We start from the raw sequence: 16,887 nt of genomic DNA on the forward strand, positions 1-16,887 counted from the left end.
ATTTTTTGGGGGGGGCTGCCTCTCATGCTTCCCTTGTTGCCGTGCTCTCGCTGCCTCCACCTGTTCCCATGGGAGGCACTATTCTCCTGCCCCTAAATCCTCCAAAGCCCTGGATATTTATTTATTCATTTTTATTTCACCTTTATTTAATTAACCAGGTAGGCAAGTTGAGAACAAGTTCTCATTTACAATTGCGACCTGGCCAAGATAAAGCAAAGCAGTTCGACACATACAACAACACAGAGTTACAAATGGTTTAAAACAAACATACAGTCAATAATACAGTCGAAAAATAAGTCTATATACAATGTGAGCAAATGAGGTGAGATAAGGGAGGTAAAGGCAAAAAAGGCCATGGTGGCGAAGTAAATACAATATAGCAAGTAAAACACTGGAATGGTAGATTTGTAGTTTGAAGAAAGTGCAAAGTAGAAATAGAAATAATGGGGTGCAAAGGAGCAAAATAAATAAATACAGTAGGGGAAAAGGTAGTGGTTTGGGCTAAATTATAGATGGGCTATGTACAGCTGCAGTGATTTGTGAGCTGCTCTGACAGTTGGTGCTTAAAGCTAGTGAGGGAGATAAGTGTTTCCAGTTTCAGAGATTTTTGTAGTTCGTTCCAGTCATTGGCAGCAGAGAACTGGAAGGAGAGATGGCCAAAGGAGGAATTGGCTTTGGGGGTGACCAGAGAGATATACCTGCTGGAGCGCGTGCTACAGGTGGGTGCTGCTATGGTGACCAGTGAGCTGAGATAAGGGGGGACTTTACCTAGCAGGGTCTTGTAGATGACCTGGAGCCAGTGGGTTTGGCGAGTATGAAGCGAGGATATACTCCTCCTTATCTCAATAGTCCACTGGTCCATACCACGCTGCTTGGTCCTTTGGTGGTGGGAGATTCTGTCACGGTTATCGTAAGGAGAAGCGGACCAAAGTGCAGCGTGTGTGTCGTTCCACATTTTATTTACACTGAAACTATGCGATACATAAACTAAAGACCAAAACAACAAACCGTGAGGCAGAGTTGAAACATACACTACTCAAAAAACAATCCCCCACAAACCCAGGTGGAAAAAAACCCAACTTAAGTATGATCTCCAATTACAGACAACGAGGACCAGCTGCCTTTAATTGGAGATCATCCCAAACAAAACCCCAACATAGAAATACAAAACTAGACTCTGACAACATAGAAATAGAAACCATAGAGAGAAAAAACCCTGTCTGTGTCCCCTTGAGAAGGACACTTGACCCTAATTGCTCCTGTAAGTTGCTCTGGATAAGAGCATCTGATAAATGACAAAAATGTCAATGTAAAATGCACCCCCACTGGAGACCAGGGTTTAAACAATGTGAAAGGTTGAGTGGAACTCCACTGTCCTATAAAAATAAAGAATAGATGAAGTGACAAATCCAGTAGAATGTGACATACCAGATCATTCCTTGGTTATATATCAGGTGGAGTACATTCTCAGCTATCTTGAATTCCCCATACTCAGGCTGCCAGGTGGGAAACATAAAGGGTGACATTAATTAAACCTTTAATTACGTCATTAAATATATTGACGACCTAGTCAAATGTCTTAAAATAAAGTTGCCTCCTGATAGATGCAACAGCTTGGGCCTGCCGTGATGGCGTGGACTAAACCAGAACATACAGTTACCAGGAGCAATTAAAAAGCATGTCATCCAACTGTGACTTGCAAACCGTACTGCACTTCAACATAGTTTGCACTTATCGTCTGATTACAGTTGACGTCTGGATAACGACACAGTCACAATCACCCTTGGGTTCAAACAGTATTTGTTTTCTTTCAAACCCTTTGAGCTTGCCTGGAGTGCCATATGGGCAGTATTTGCACTTTCGGGACTATTCCATTGCACCAAGCAAGCTCAGTTAAGCACAGCTAGACTATTTGAAAGTAAACAAATACTTTTTGAATGGAGGTTGAGTACATACAAACTTGCTCTCCAGGTCCCAGCAGCAGCAGTCACTCAGGTACCTGACCACCAGCCCTCTGATGAAGTCTATCAACAGGATACTGGCCACCGTGAAGATCATATCGATGATAGACAGCTTCAACATCTCCTACAATACAACACATATAAACATATGAGCATAATGAAACGCACTGTTATAGCTACTGTCTGTTAACTATCTGTTATTGGGTCGCCTTTAAGGTCATTCTGGTCATTCTGTAATGACACTAGCTAACACCTACTAGCACTGATGTCACTGTCAGCTTTATTGCGGGGAGTTTTACTTGCAGTGACTGTGGCATGTGTCACATCCTACCTTATTTGAATGTAAGTCGCTCTGGATAAGAGCGCCAGCTAAATGAATAAAATGTATACTGTATGTCTTTCAGAAAAACTAACTGTACATAACTCATGGGAAATGGATCATCAAGCTATACTTATCAGACCTGGGTTCTTGCACTTTGGGGACTTTACTATTGGTTGAAAGCTCGATCAAGCATTTGAAAATATAAAAACATATAATTTGAACCCAGTTCTGCTAATTATATGATGTCATTTTCCTGTTGAGAATATCCACTCCTGAGACGACGACACACGATATACCCTCCTATTGATCTGCACCAAGAACAAGTCATCCGTTTTGCATCCTTGGCCTAGTGACAGCTTCATTACCTGAATGTCTGCCTGGGTACGTTTCAATCCATACTCAATCTATTGTTTAGGGGGAAACAATCGCCACAGGACAAGGCATTTTCATTTTTCTTGTCGGGCATAATGCCTTTAAGAGGTATTAAGGATAACTGTCTGAGGGATGAGACTGTTGATTATTAGGTCTGTGTACAGACAGAATGATCTAGAACGGTAATAGTTATTGGTGCTTACCGTACACACAGAGTGCTTAGGCTGACATGGTTGAACTACTCCAGTGTTATGTTTCATAATAGATTACTATGACAGTAGTAATACACATTTCCTTTGTACAATAGATAAAGCCTTCCCTGTGGCTCAGTTGGTAGAGCATGGTGTTTGCAATGCCAGCATGGTGTGTGCAACGCCAGGGTTGTGGGTTCGATTCCCACGGGGGGCCAGTACAAAAAACAAAACTTTTTTTTTTTAAGTCCATGAAATGTATGCATTCACTTCTGTAAGTCGCGTCTGCTAAATGACTAAAATAAATAAAAATAATAAAGATCTATTCTAGGGGACTTTTATTATGAAGAATGTATGTGTTATGGATGTTGTTATAAATTCTACATAAAGATGTTATCAATGATACCACAGCATTCATAAAGGTGTTATAAATGATACCACAGCACCAATAAAGGTGTTGTGAAGGATACCACAGCACTCATAAAGGTGTTGTGAATGATACCACAGCACTCATAAAGGTGTTGTGAATGATACCACAGCACTCATAAAGGTGTTGTGAATGATACCACAGCACTCATAAAGGTGTTGTGAATGATACCACAGCACTCATAAAGGTGTTGTGAATGATACCACAGCACTCATAAAGGTGTTGTGAATGATACCACAGCACTCATAAAGGTGTTATGAATGATACCACAGCACTCATAAAGGTGTTGTGAATGATACCACAGCACTCATAAAGGTGTTGTGAATGATACCACAGCACTCATAAAGGTGTTGTGAATGATACCACAGCACTCATAAAGGTGTTGTGAATGATACCACAGCACTCATAAAGGTGTTGTGAATGATACCACAGCACTCATAAAGGTGTTGTGAATGATACCACAGCACTCATAAAGGTGTTGTGAATGATACCACAGCACTCATGAAGGTGTTATGAATGATACCAGAGCACTCATGAATGTGCTATGAATGATTTCAGGAAAATTTTATGAATGCCTTACAGTTGAAGTTGGAAGTTTACATACACCTTAGCCAAATACATTTAAACTCAGTTTTTCACAATTCCTGACATTTAATCCTAGTAAAAATTCCCTGTCTTAAGTCAGTTAGGATCACCACTTTATTTTAAGATTGTGAAATGTCAGAATAATAGTAGAGAGAATAATTTATTTCAGCTATTATTTCTTTCATCACATTCCCAGTGGGGTCAGAAGCTTACATACACTCAATTAGTATTTGGTAGCATTGCCTTTAAATTGTTTAACTTGGGTCAAATGTTTTGGGTAGCCTTCCACAAGCTTCCCACAATAAATTGGGTGAATTTTGGCCCATTCCTCCTGACAGAGCTGGTGTAACTGAGTCAGGTTTGTTTTCCTCCTTGCTCGCACACACTTTTTCAGTTCTGCCCACAGATTTTCTATAGGATTGAGGTCAGGGCTTTGTGATGGCCACTCCAATACCTTGACTATGTTGTCCTTAAGCCATTTTGCCACAACTTTGGAAGTATGCTTGGGGTCATTGTCCATTTGGAAGACCCATTTGCGACCAAGCTTTAACTTCCTGACTGATGTCTTGAGATGTTGCTTCAATATATCCACATAATTTTCCTCCCTCATGAAGCCATCTATTTTGTGAAGTGCACCAGTCCCTTCTGGAGCAAAGCAACCCCCACGACATGATGCTGCCACTCCCGTGCTTCACGGTTGGGATGGTGTTCTTCGGCTTTCAAACCTCCCCCTTTTTCCTCCAAACATAACAATGGTCATTATGGCCAAACAGTTCTATTTTTGTTTCATCAGACCAGAGGACATTTCTCCAAAAAGTACGATATTTGTCCCCATGTGCAGTTGCAAACCATAGTCTGGCTTTTTTTATGGCGGTTTTGGAGCAGTGGCTTCTTGCTTGATGAGCGGCCTTTCAGGTTATGTCGATATAGGACTTGTTTTACTGTGTATACAGATACTTTTGTAAAGGTTACCTCCAACATCTTCATAAGGTCGTTTGCTGTTGTTCTGGGATTGATTTGCACTTTTCGCACCAAAGTACTTTTATCTCTAGGAGACAGAACGCGTCTCTTTCCTGAGCGGAATGACGGCTGCGTGGTCCCATGGTGTTTATACTTGCGTACTATTGTTTGTACAGATGAACGTGGTACCTTTAGGCGTTTGGAAATTTATCCCAAGGATGAACCAGACTTGTGGAGGTCTACAATTTTTTTCTGGGGTCTTGGCTGATTTCTTTTGATTTTCCCATGATGTCAAGCAAAAAGGCACTGAGTTTGAAGGTAGGCCTTTAAATACATCCACAGGTACACCTCCAATTGACCCAAATTATGTCAATTAGCCTATCAGAAGCTTCTAAAGCCATGACATAATTTTCTGGAATTTTCCAAGCTGTTTAAAGGCGCAGTCAACTTAGTGTATGTAAACGTCTGACCCACGGGAATGGTGATACAGTGAATTATAAGTGAAATAATTTGTCTGTAATCAATTGTTGGAAAAAGTAGATGTCCTAACCGACTTGCCAAAACTATAGTTTGTTAACAAGAAATTTGTGGAGTGGTTGAAAAACAAGTTTTAATGACTCCAACCTAAGTGTATGTAAACTTCCAACTTCAACTGTATGTATTCATGTAAATTGTCAGGTTGATGATGAAGTGTCCCTGTAACAGTTCTACTCTGGCCTATGCAAAAGGTCTCCACCTTCATGGAACAGTTGTTAGTACACTTGCTCTGTAAAGTGTTGCTCAATTAATGTTAAAAGATGAATGAATGGACAAATGGACAGATTAACAAATTAATTAAGAAATGAATGGACAAATAAATGAAGGAAGAAATGAATGAATTGACAAACTAACAAATGAGCGAATTAACAAATGAACGAATGACAAGGAATGAACTTCTGCACCTGTCCAACGTAGGTCTCCCAGCACTCGTCCGGTTTCTTCTGCTTGTTCTGCTCAAACATCCCAGTGTGGTTGTACATGGTTGCCATGGTGACCTTGCTAGTGCTGATGCTGGTGTTGACATCCAGCACCATGGCGATGGTCGCTATGGTGCTGTTGCGGTTTTCAGAGATGGAGATGTCAGATACGAGGGTGGAGAGGCTCGTCTCCCTCGGCTGGGAGATAGTTGCCATGAATGCCGTGGAGTCAGACAAGTTCCCCGAAACCACAGAGGCCGCCGCCTGGAAATGATCCATCAAAACCATTAATTAATCAATCAACCAATCAACCAGTCAGTCTGTCTATCCATCCATCAGTCAATCAGAGCTTTAAAAATGTATGAACATTTTCATAATTTCATTCCTTTGTTTTCTAAACCTTCCCCACATTGACAGATCAAGATCGTTGTTAACAGTAGCATCCAGGCTGCATCACAACCAGCAGTGATTGGTAGTCCCATAGGGCGTCGTCTGGGGTAGGCTGTCATTGTAAAAAATAATTTGCTCTTAACTGACTTGCCTAGTTAAATAAAGGTTTTAAAAAATCTAATAATAATTTAACTTTTTTTTTTAAAGCATTGACATTAACATCAGCAATAACAGTAACATTTATTTATTGGGGACTATGGCACAATACGGAAAGAGTTTAGTGACATGGCTTGTATGGTGTCCATATTAGGAAAGCCTCAATCTCAGCAGGACTACTTACAGCTGCAGCAGCTGACGCCATACTCATACTGTTGACCTTGTCCAGAAGGGCAATGATGAGGCTGTACAGGTTACCCAGATACAACACCAGGACTCTGTGGCGAGGAGACAAAACATTCACTGCATTACAAAAGAAAGAAAAGAAGCTAAAATCAATTTAGTAGCAACATTAACTAACAGTACAGCTACGGTGTAGTTACATGTCAAAATATGAATCCAATTTCACTGATACTCTACTGTATCTGTGAAACGTAATGTTAAGTGTGACCAAATGAGATTTGAGGTGCTGTCAGAGTCAGACCTGGCCAGCTGGAAGCGGAGGGAGGTCCTAGGATGGTACATCTCCAGCTGAGCCACCAGCTCAAAGGCAGACGGGGCGATCATGGTGATGAGGGACACCACCACACTCACCTGGGACAGGAAACAGGATATGACATCAGACACTGGGTATGTTATAAAATAGACACGTTCATATACGCCTGATGACATCATAAGGAGTCATTGTATCAGGACCTTCTCTTCTCTTTTTCACTAATATATGGAGGCATCGGAGGAGCAAGCAGTTAGGAGCTAGAGGCTGTCCAACTCAGAATTCCAAGTCAGAAACTCTGGCATCTTTCTAGAGCTTTGACTTTCCGACCTGAAGATCACTGACGTCATGATTTGACCAGTTTTTTCTCTCCAGAGTTCCCAGTTGTCTTGAAAACACCATCAGTCCAGGCAGTGACATCAGGTTAGTGGAAACAGTTATCTTATCAAAGCCCTTACAGGCATCCATTATCCTGAACTGAATTAAATGATCAGCTGTCATGCACAGATGGTGATACATGTAGCTGGTGATAGCAGTCTCCCTATTGGTCTCCAGTTTCACATTAACGCCTTTATTACAGCATCCTGAGAGGAAATTATGCGAGAGAAACACAAGGCACGATGTAATTGAAGTCCTGTCACATATGTCTTTGTCATCAGGGAAATCAAGTGCCTAAAATGAGATACAGTAGCTATAATCCATCAACCAAGTTAAACACAATATTGTAAGGTTTCCCGGACTCAGAGTAAGCCTACTTACAAAACATTAAGGACACCTGCTCTTTCCATGACATAGACTGACCTGGTGAATACAGGTTAAAGCTGTGATCCCTTATTGATGTCACTTGTAAAATCCACTTAAATCAGTGTAGATGAAGGGGACGAGACAGATTAAAGAAGGATTTTTAAGCACTGAGACAATTGAGACATTGATTGTGTATGTGTGCCATTCAGAGGGTGAATGGGAAAGACAAAACATTTAAGTGCCTTTGAACGGAGTATGGTAGTAGGTGCCAGGTCGCACCGGTTTGTGACAAGAACTGCAACGCCGCTGGGTTTTTCACACTCAACAGTTTCCCATGTGTATCAAGAATGGCCCACCACCCAAAGAACATCCTGTCACAATATCCACAGAAGATGGCGCCCCTCCTCGGTCGGGTGGTGCTCGGCGGTCGTCGTCGCCGGTCTACTAGCTGCCACCAATCTATGTTTCTGTGTTCTTTGTTTTTTGTCTGTCTAGGTCCGCACCTGTTTCTTGTCTGTCATTAGTGGGGGGGTATTTAGTTTGGTCCTTTGGGTTCGTTTTTTGTGCGGGATTAATTGTATGTCAGCGGGCACTGTTTGTGTACGCTGTTGTTGTGTTTTCCCAGCGGAACACGTTGGATTATTATTATTGCCGGGCTGCGCCCCGTACGTATTTTTTCATTCGTGGATTACCTGTTTTCCCTTTTGGGTATTGTGCGCTCCCTGTGCCTTTTTTGACCACCGAGTGTCGGTGTAAATAAACTTCGGCACTACTGGACATAAGTCTCCTGCGTTTGACTCTGCCCCTTCCTCCTGCCCTTAAGGATCCGTGACAGAATCCCGCACCAAATTTACATGGAGTCAGCAGGAGCAGAAGCACCGTCAGTAGCGGAGCAGGTGTCACAGCACGCCTGCCTCCTCCACCGTCTGGGCTCGGCGATGAACCAGGTGCTGACCCGATTAGAGCGCTGGGAGAGAGGTGCTTCCCCCACCGGACCAGCTCCGGTTCCTCAGCTGGCGCCCCTACCGACACCCCCTGAAGCGGACTCGAGCGGGATCCGGATTACGCCGCCGAGGGAATTTGATGGGACGGCCGCAGGGTGTAAGGGGTTTTTGCTCCAGATTGAACTGTACCTGGCGACCGTCCGCCCCTCTCCCTCCGACGAAGAAAAAGTGAGCGTCCTCGTCTCTTGTCTTACGGTTAGAGCCCTGGAATGGGCCAACACAGTCTGGGATGGCCCAGACTCGGCTCGGGGCGACTACCCGGAGTTCACCCGTCGCTTCCGGGCGGTATTCGATCATCCCCCGGAGGGCAAGGCGGCGGGTGAGCGGTTGTTTCACTTGAGACAAGGGACGAGGAGCGCTCAGGACTTCGCCCTGGAGTTCCGGACCCTCGCCGCGGGATCAGGGTGGAATGAGCGGGCCCTGATGGATCACTATCGTTGCAGTCTCCGAGAGGATGTCCGCCGGGAGCTGGCATGTTGGGACCACACCATCACCCTAGACCAGCTGGTGGTTTTGTCCATCAGGCTGGACAACCTGCTGGCTACCCGGGGACGTGCTAGTCGGGGCCTGTTCGTTCCACCTCCCAGCCCTCCTGTTCCACTGCCCATGGAGATAGGAGGAGCTGCTTTGAGGAGGACTGGAGGGGAGGGCCTCTCCTGCACCCACTGTGGGCGCAGAGGACACACTGCGGACCAGTGCTGGAGGGGTCAACCCGGGAGTTCGGATGGCAGGCAGAGCACTACATCGACCCCCCAGGTGAGTCAACACCAGCCACACCCAGAGCCCCCTGTCGACCACATGTACACTTCAGTTTGTTTTCCCAATTTTTCCCCTCACTTCCAGTATAAGGCACTAGTCGATTCAGGTGCAGCTGGGAGTTTTATGGACCGTGGGGTCGCTAATAGGTTAGGGATTCCCCTGGTTCAGCTGGACCACCCCTTCCCTGTGCACGCCCTAGATAGTCGACCGCTAGGGTCCGGCCAAGTGGGGGAGGTTACTGTGCCACTGGTTATGGCGACGTGGGGGGGTCATGTGGAACGTATCAGCCTATTCCTCATTGACTCCCCGGATTCCCTGGGAATCCCCTGGCTAGCCACTCACAACCCTCAGATTTCGTGGAGGCAGAGGGCTCTTAAGGGGTGGTCGAGGGAGTGCTCAGGTAGGTATATAGGAGTTTCCATCGGTGCAACCACGGTGGAGAGTCCAGACCAAGTCTCTACAGTGCACATTCCCTCTGAATATGCCGATTTGGCTATCGAAAGCGACTCAATTACCACCCCATCGACAGGGGGATTGTGCGATAAACCTCCAGGCTGACGCGGCCCTCCCTAAAAGTCACGTGTATCCTCTGTCTCAGGAGGAGACAGTGGCTATGGAGACATACGTCACTGAGTCCTTGAGACAGGGATACGTTCGGCCATCTAAATCCCCCGTCTCCTCGAGCTTCTTTTTTGTGAAGAAGAAGGAGGGAGGCCTGCGCCCGTGCATTGACTATAGAGGTCTAAATGCTATCACAGTGGGGTTCAGTTACCCACTACCTCTCATTGCTACGGCAGTGGAGTCATTTCACAGGGCGCGCTTCTTCACCAAACTAGATCTTAGGAGCTCGTATAACCTGGTGCGTATCCGAGATGGAGACGAGTGGAAAACCGCATTTAGTACCACATCTGGCCATTATGAGTACCTCGTCATGCCGTATGGGTTAAAAAATGCTCCCGCTGTCTTCCAATCCTTTGTGGACGACGTTCTCAGAGACATGCTCGGACAGGGTGTGGTGGTGTACATTGATGACATCCTGATCTACTCCGCCACACGCACCACGCATGTGGCTCTGGTGCGCAAAGTGCTTGGGCGGCTGCTGGAGCATAACCTATACGTCGAGGCTGAGAAATGTGAGTTCTCCAAACGAGCCGTCTCTTTTCTGGGATATCGCATTTCCACCACAGGGGTGGTGATGGAATGTGACCGCGTTACGGCTGTGCGTAATTGGCCGACCCCTACCACGGTGAAGGAGGTGCAGCGGTTCTTGGGGTTCGCCAATTATTACCGGAGGTTTATCCGGGGTTTTGGTCAGGTGGCAGCTCCCATTACCTCACTGATGAAGGGGGGTCCGGTGCGACTGCGGTGGTCGGCAGAGGCGGACAGAGCCTTCCGTCGTCTGAAGGTTCTGTTTACTGACGCTCCGGTGCTGGCGCATCCGGATCCCTCTTTGCCATTCATAGTGGAGGTGGACGCATCCGAGGCTGGGGTAGGAGCAGTGCTGTCACAGCGTTCGGGCACTCCCCCGAAGCTCCGCCCCTGCACATTCTTTTCCAAGAAGCTGAGCCCGGCAGAGTGCAACTATGATGTGGGGGACAGGGAGTTGTTAGCCGTGGTCAAGGCTTTGACAGTGTGGAGACATTGGCTTGAGGGGGCACGTCACCCTTTTCTCATCTGGACCGACCACCGTAACCTGGAGTACATCCGGACAGCGAGGAGACTTAATCCTCGTCAAGCCAGGTGGGCCATGTTCTTTACGAGGTTCCAATTTACCCTTTCATACATTCCGGGTTCTCGGAACCGGAAGGCCGACGCACTGTCGCGTCTCTACGACACCGAGGAGCGGACCATCGATCCCACTCCCATACTCCCTGCTTCCTGTCTAGTGGCACCGGTGGTATGGGAGGTGGATGCGGACATCGAGCGGGCGGTTCAGTCAGAACCCACTCCACCTCAATGTCCCGCGGGTCTGAAGTTCGTTCCGCTTGGTGTTCGCGATCGCCTGATCCGATGGGCCCACACTCTACCCTCCTCGGGTCATCCTGGGGTGGAACGGACAGTGCGAGGCCTGAAAGGAAAGTACTGGTGGCACACCTTGGCTGAGGATGTAAGACACTATGTCTCTTCCTGTTCGGTGTGCGCCCAGTGCAAGGCTCCTAGGCACCTGCCTCGGGGGAAACTACAGCCCCTCCCCGTTTCCCAGCGACCTTGGTCTCACCTCTCGGTGGATTTCCTTACGGATCTCCCTCCATCTCAGGGGAACACCACGATCCTGGTCGTTGTGGATCGGTTCTTGAAGTCCTGCCGTCTGCTCCCATTGCCCGGTCTTCCTACGGCCCTACAGACCGCGGAGGCCCTATTCACCCATGTCTTCCGGCACTACGGGGTGCCCGAGGACATCGTATCTGATCGGGGTCCCCAGTTCACTTCCAGGGTGTGGAGGTCGTTTATGGAGAGGCTGGGATCTCGGTCAACCTGACCTCGGGTTTTCACCCCGAGAGTAATGGGCAGGTAGAATGCATTAACCAGGATGTGGGCAGGTTTCTGCGGTCGTATTGCCAGGACCGGCCAGGGGAGTGGGCGAGGTTCGTGCCATGGGCCGAGATGGCCCAGAACTCTCAGCGCCACTCCTCTACTAACCTGTCACCTTTTCAGGTTGTATTAGGTTATCAGCCGGTCCTGGTGTCCTGGCAGACAGAGGCTCCTGCGGTGGAGGAATGGGTACAGCGCTCTCAGGAGACCTGGAGTGCTGTCCAGGAGTGCTTGAAGCAGGCGATAGGTCGTCAGAAGGAGAGCGCTGACCGCCGCCGCAGTGAGGCCCCCGTGTATAATCCGGGTGACAGAGTCTGGCTCTCGACCCGGAACCTGCCCCTCCGCCTGCCCTGCTGCGCGTCAGGGGAGGGGTACTGTCACAATATCCACAGAAGATGGTGCCCCTCCGCGGTCGGGCGGCGCTCGGCGGTCGTCGTCGCCGGTCTACTAGCTGCCACCGATCTAAGTTTCTGTGTTCTTTGTTTTTTGTCTGTCTAGGTCCGCACCTGTTTCTTGTCTGTCATTAGTGGGGGGGTATTTAGTTTGGTCCTTCTGGTTCGTTTTTTGTGCGGGATAAATTGTATGTCAGCGGGCAGTGTTTGTGTACGCTGTTGTTGTGTTTTCCCAGCGGAACACGTTGGATTATTATTGTTGCCGGGCTGCGCCCCGTGCGTATTTTTTCTTTTGGGTATTGTGCGCTCCCTTTGCCTTTTTTGACCACCGAGTGTCGGTGTAAATTAACTTCGGCACTATTGGACATAAGTCTCCTGCGTTTGACTCTGCCCCTTCCTCCTGCCCTTAAGGATCCGTGACACATCCAGCCAACTGTGGGAAGCATTGGAGTCAACATGGGCCAGCATCCCTGTGGAACACTTTCTACACCTTGTAGAGTCCATGCCCCGATGAACTGAGACTGTACCTTAAAGGGGACACAGGGGAGGTGTTCCTAATGTTTGGTATACTCAGTGTATACTGTAGCTACCTACCTCATTCTTCTCCCATAGTGTTAGCTCTGGCTTCTCCTGCTCTAGTTTCTGGGAGCGGTCCACCACAAAGTAGATTATATAAATGCTGCCAGCCAGAGAGAGAAGGACCAGGATGTTGGCTAGGATACGCAGACTGATCAGGACTGCTCTGGAAGACAGAGAGAGAAACAGAGAAACAGTAGTTCATGAAATCAAATGTATTTACAGTGCCTTTAGAAAGTATTTATATCTCTTGACTTATTCGACATGTTGATGCGTTACAGCCTGAATTCAAAATGGTTAAATAAAAACATCCTCAAAAGGATCTGGGGAGCATCCTGACCGGTTGCATGCACCATCGAGAGCATCCTGACCGGTTGCATCAACGCCTGGTATGGCAACTGCTCGGCAGCTGACCGTAAGGCATTACAGAGGGTTGTGCGAACGGCCCAGTACATCACTGGGGCCAAGCTTCCTGCCATCCAGGACCTATATAATAGGCGGTGTCAGAGGAAAGCCCATAAAATTGTCAGACACTCCAGTGACCCAAGTTACAGTGGGGGAAAAAAGTATTTGATCCCCTGCTGATTTTGTATGTTTGCCCACATACAAAGAAAGGATCAGTCTATAATTTTAATAGTAGGTTTATTTGAACAGTGAGAGACAGAATAACAACAACAAAATCCAGAAAAACGCATGTCAAAAATGTTATAAAATGATTTGCATTTTAATGAGGGAAATAAGTATTTGACCCCTCTGCAAAACATGACTTAGTACTAGGTGGTAAAACCCTTGTTGGCAATCACAGAGGTCAGACGTTTCTGGTAGTTGGCCACCAGGTTTGCACACATCTCAGGAGGGATTTTGTCCCACTCCTCTTTGCAGATCTTCTCCAAGTCATTAAGGTTTTGAGGCTGACGTTTGGCAACTCGAACCTTGAGCTCCCTCCACAGATTTTCTATGGGATTAAGGTCTGGAGACTGGCTAGGCCACTCCAGGACCTTAATGTGCTTCTTCTTGAGCCACTCCTTTGTTGCCTTGGCCGTGTGTTTTGGGTCATTGTCATGCTGGAATACCCATCCACGACCCATTTTCAATGCCCTGGCTGAGGGAAGGAGGTTCTCACCCAAGATTTGACGGTACATGGCCCCGTCCATCGTCCCTTTGATGCGGTGAAGTTGTCCTGTCCCCTTAGCAGAAAAACACCCCCAAAGCGTAATGTTTGACGGTGGAGATGGTGTTCTTGGGGTTATAGGCAGAATTCCTCCTCCTCCAAACACGGCGAGTTGAGTTGATGTCAAAGAGCTCCATTTTGGTCTCATCTGACCACAACACTTTCACCAGTTGTCCTCTCAGTCATTCAGATGTTCATTGGCAAACTTCAGACGGGCATGTATATGTATTCTTGAGCAGGGGGACCTTGCGGGCGCTGCAGGATTTCAGTCCTTCACGGCGTAGTGTGTTACCAATTGTTTTCTTGGTGACTATGGTCCCAGCTGCCTTGAGATCATTGACAAGATCCTCCAGTGTAGTTCTGGGCTGATTCCTCACCGTTCTCATGATCATTGCAACTCCACGAGGTGAGATCTTGCATGGAGCCCCAGGCCGAGGGATATTGACAGTTCTTTTGTGTTTCTTCCATTTGTGAATTATCGCACCAAATATTGTCACCTTCTCACCAAGCTGCTTGACGATGGTCTTGTAGCCCATTCCAGCCTTGTGTAGGTCTACAATCTTGTCCCTGACATCCTTGGAGAGCTCTTTGGTCTTGGCCATGGTGGAGAGTTTGTAATCTGATTGATTGATTGCTTCTGTGGACAGGTGTCTTTTTTACAGGTAACAAACTGCAGTTAGGAGCACTCCCTTTAAGAGTGTGCTCCTAATCTCAGCTCATTACCTGTATAAAAGACACCTGGGAGCCAGAAATCTTTCTGATTTGAGAGAGGGTCAAATACTTATTTCCCTCATTAAAATGCAAATCAATTTCTAACATTTTTGACATGCATTTTTCTGGATATTTTTGTTGTTATTCTGTCTCTCACTGTTCAAATAAACCTACCATTAAAATTATAGACTGATCCTTTCTTTGTCAGTGGGCAAACGTACAAAATCAGCAGGGGACCAAATACTTTTTTCCCCCACTGTATACGTTTTCTCTGCTACCGCATGGCAAGCGGTACCGGAGCGCCAAGTCTAGGACCAAAAGGCTCCTCAACAGCTTCTACCCCCAAGCCATTAGACTGCTGAACTTTGCATAAAAAATCGCCACTGGACAATTTACATTGACCCCCATTATTTTTTACCCATCTCCTTTGCAAGGCATTGGAAAACCTCCCTGGTCTTTGTGGTTGAATCTGTGTTTGTAATTCACTGCTTGACTGAGGGACCTTACAGATAATTGTATGTGTGGGGTACAGACATGAGGTAGTCATTCAAAAATCTTGTTAAACACTATTATTACACAAAGAGTGAGTCCATACAACTTATTATGTGACTTGTTAATCTTGATGTTCTCCGTCCCGTATGCGGGATCAACATCCAGCGTAAAATCATTTCGCCATATTCATAACCGAACAATAGAAAAATGTCATTATTTTTTTCAAATATAGGACTATTTTATATCGTTTTATAGATACACCTCTCCTGAATCAAACCACCTTGTCCGATTTCAAAAAGGCTTTACAGCAAAAGCAAAACATTAGATAATGTTAGAGGAGTATATCGTCAAAGTATTCACATAGCCATTTTCCGACCAACCACATGCAACACAAATAACCAAAAAACAGCTAAATGCAGCGCTAACCTTTGACAATCTTCATCAGATGACTCCTAGGACATCATGTTACACAATACATGCATTCTTTTGTTCGATAAAGTTCATATTTATATATAAAAACAGCATTTTACATCGGCGCGTGACGTTGAGAAACTATTTTCCCTCAAATGCATCCGGTGAAGCAGCGCTACAATTTACTAAATTACTATTCGAAAACATTTTTCAAATGTAATATTGTCATTCAAAGAATTATAGATGAACATCTCGTGAAAGCACCTGCATTGCCAGATTTAAAAATAACTTTACTGGGTAATCACACTTTGCAATAAAAGGGGATGCTATACTCAGAAAAATAGGCTAGCAATACAGGTCTGCGCCATCTTGGAACAATCGAATATCAAATCTACTCTTGTATACTATTGTAAATATTCTCTTACCTTTGATTATCTTCATCAGAAGGCACTTCCAGGAATCCCAGATCCACAACAAATGTATTTTCGTTCAAAAAAGTTAATCATTTATGTCCCAATAGCTTCTTGTTGTTAGCGCGTTCTGAAGGCTACTCCAAATGTACCGTCGTGCGCGGGACTTCTCTTTCACCAAAATGCATTTTTTTTTAATGTAAGTTTGTTCAAACATGTCAAACGTTGTATAACATAAATCTTTAGGGCCTTTTTCAACCAGAGCTCCAACAATATTCAAGGGGGACGGTTGCATTGTCTTTCAAAACGTTTCGAAAGGGGAGGGTAGCCAGGGGTGCCCGCATCATAATGGTAATTGCCCTCCCCATTTGACCAATATCAACAGCCTCTCTTTCAGTCAGTTCGTACTGTAGAAGACTCAAACCACTTTGTAAAGACTGGGGACATCTAGTGGAAGCCATAGGAAGTGCTCAATGAATCCTAACTCACGGTGTGATTTATAGGCAAAGTGCTGAAGTTGAGTCCGCAAATCAGATTTCCACATCCTGTTAGAATCTGTCTTGGGGTTTGACTGCCATATGAGTTCTGTTATACTCACAGACACCATTCAAACAGTTTTAGAAACTTTAGGGTGTTTTCTATCCACATCTATTAATTATATCCATATCCTAGCTTCTCAGTTTGAGTAGGAGGCCATTTAAAATGGGCACGTATTTTTTTCAAAAATCGCTGTAGCGCCCCCTATCCTAGGCGACCGTCAAGAGGTGCATATGTTTACTCCTGAACTTATTTAGGCTTGCTATAACAAAGGGGTTGAATATTTATTGACACAAGACATTTCCGTTTTAAATTTTTTATTCACTTGTGGGGTA

At 45.9% G+C, this 16,887-nt stretch overlaps 1 protein-coding gene across 1 annotated transcript in view; it reads right to left on the reverse strand.

Annotated features, from left to right (window-relative positions):
* Positions 1–16,887, reverse strand: part of LOC115166888 (transmembrane channel-like protein 3) — a 50,305-nt gene that overhangs the window by 11,872 nt on the left and 21,546 nt on the right. Inside the window, exons 9-14 of the mRNA XM_029720789.1 lie at positions 12,839–12,986; positions 6,805–6,914; positions 6,505–6,598; positions 5,760–6,038; positions 1,957–2,085; positions 1,429–1,496 (exon numbers count right to left, since the gene is read on the reverse strand). Coding sequence (XP_029576649.1) covers positions 1,429–1,496; positions 1,957–2,085; positions 5,760–6,038; positions 6,505–6,598; positions 6,805–6,914; positions 12,839–12,986 — 828 coding nt within the window. The remainder of the gene's footprint in view (positions 1–1,428; positions 1,497–1,956; positions 2,086–5,759; positions 6,039–6,504; positions 6,599–6,804; positions 6,915–12,838; positions 12,987–16,887) is intronic.

This window comes from Salmo trutta, chromosome 29, assembly GCF_901001165.1.
Source record: "Salmo trutta chromosome 29, fSalTru1.1, whole genome shotgun sequence".
Classification (NCBI taxonomy): domain Eukaryota; kingdom Metazoa; phylum Chordata; class Actinopteri; order Salmoniformes; family Salmonidae; genus Salmo; species Salmo trutta.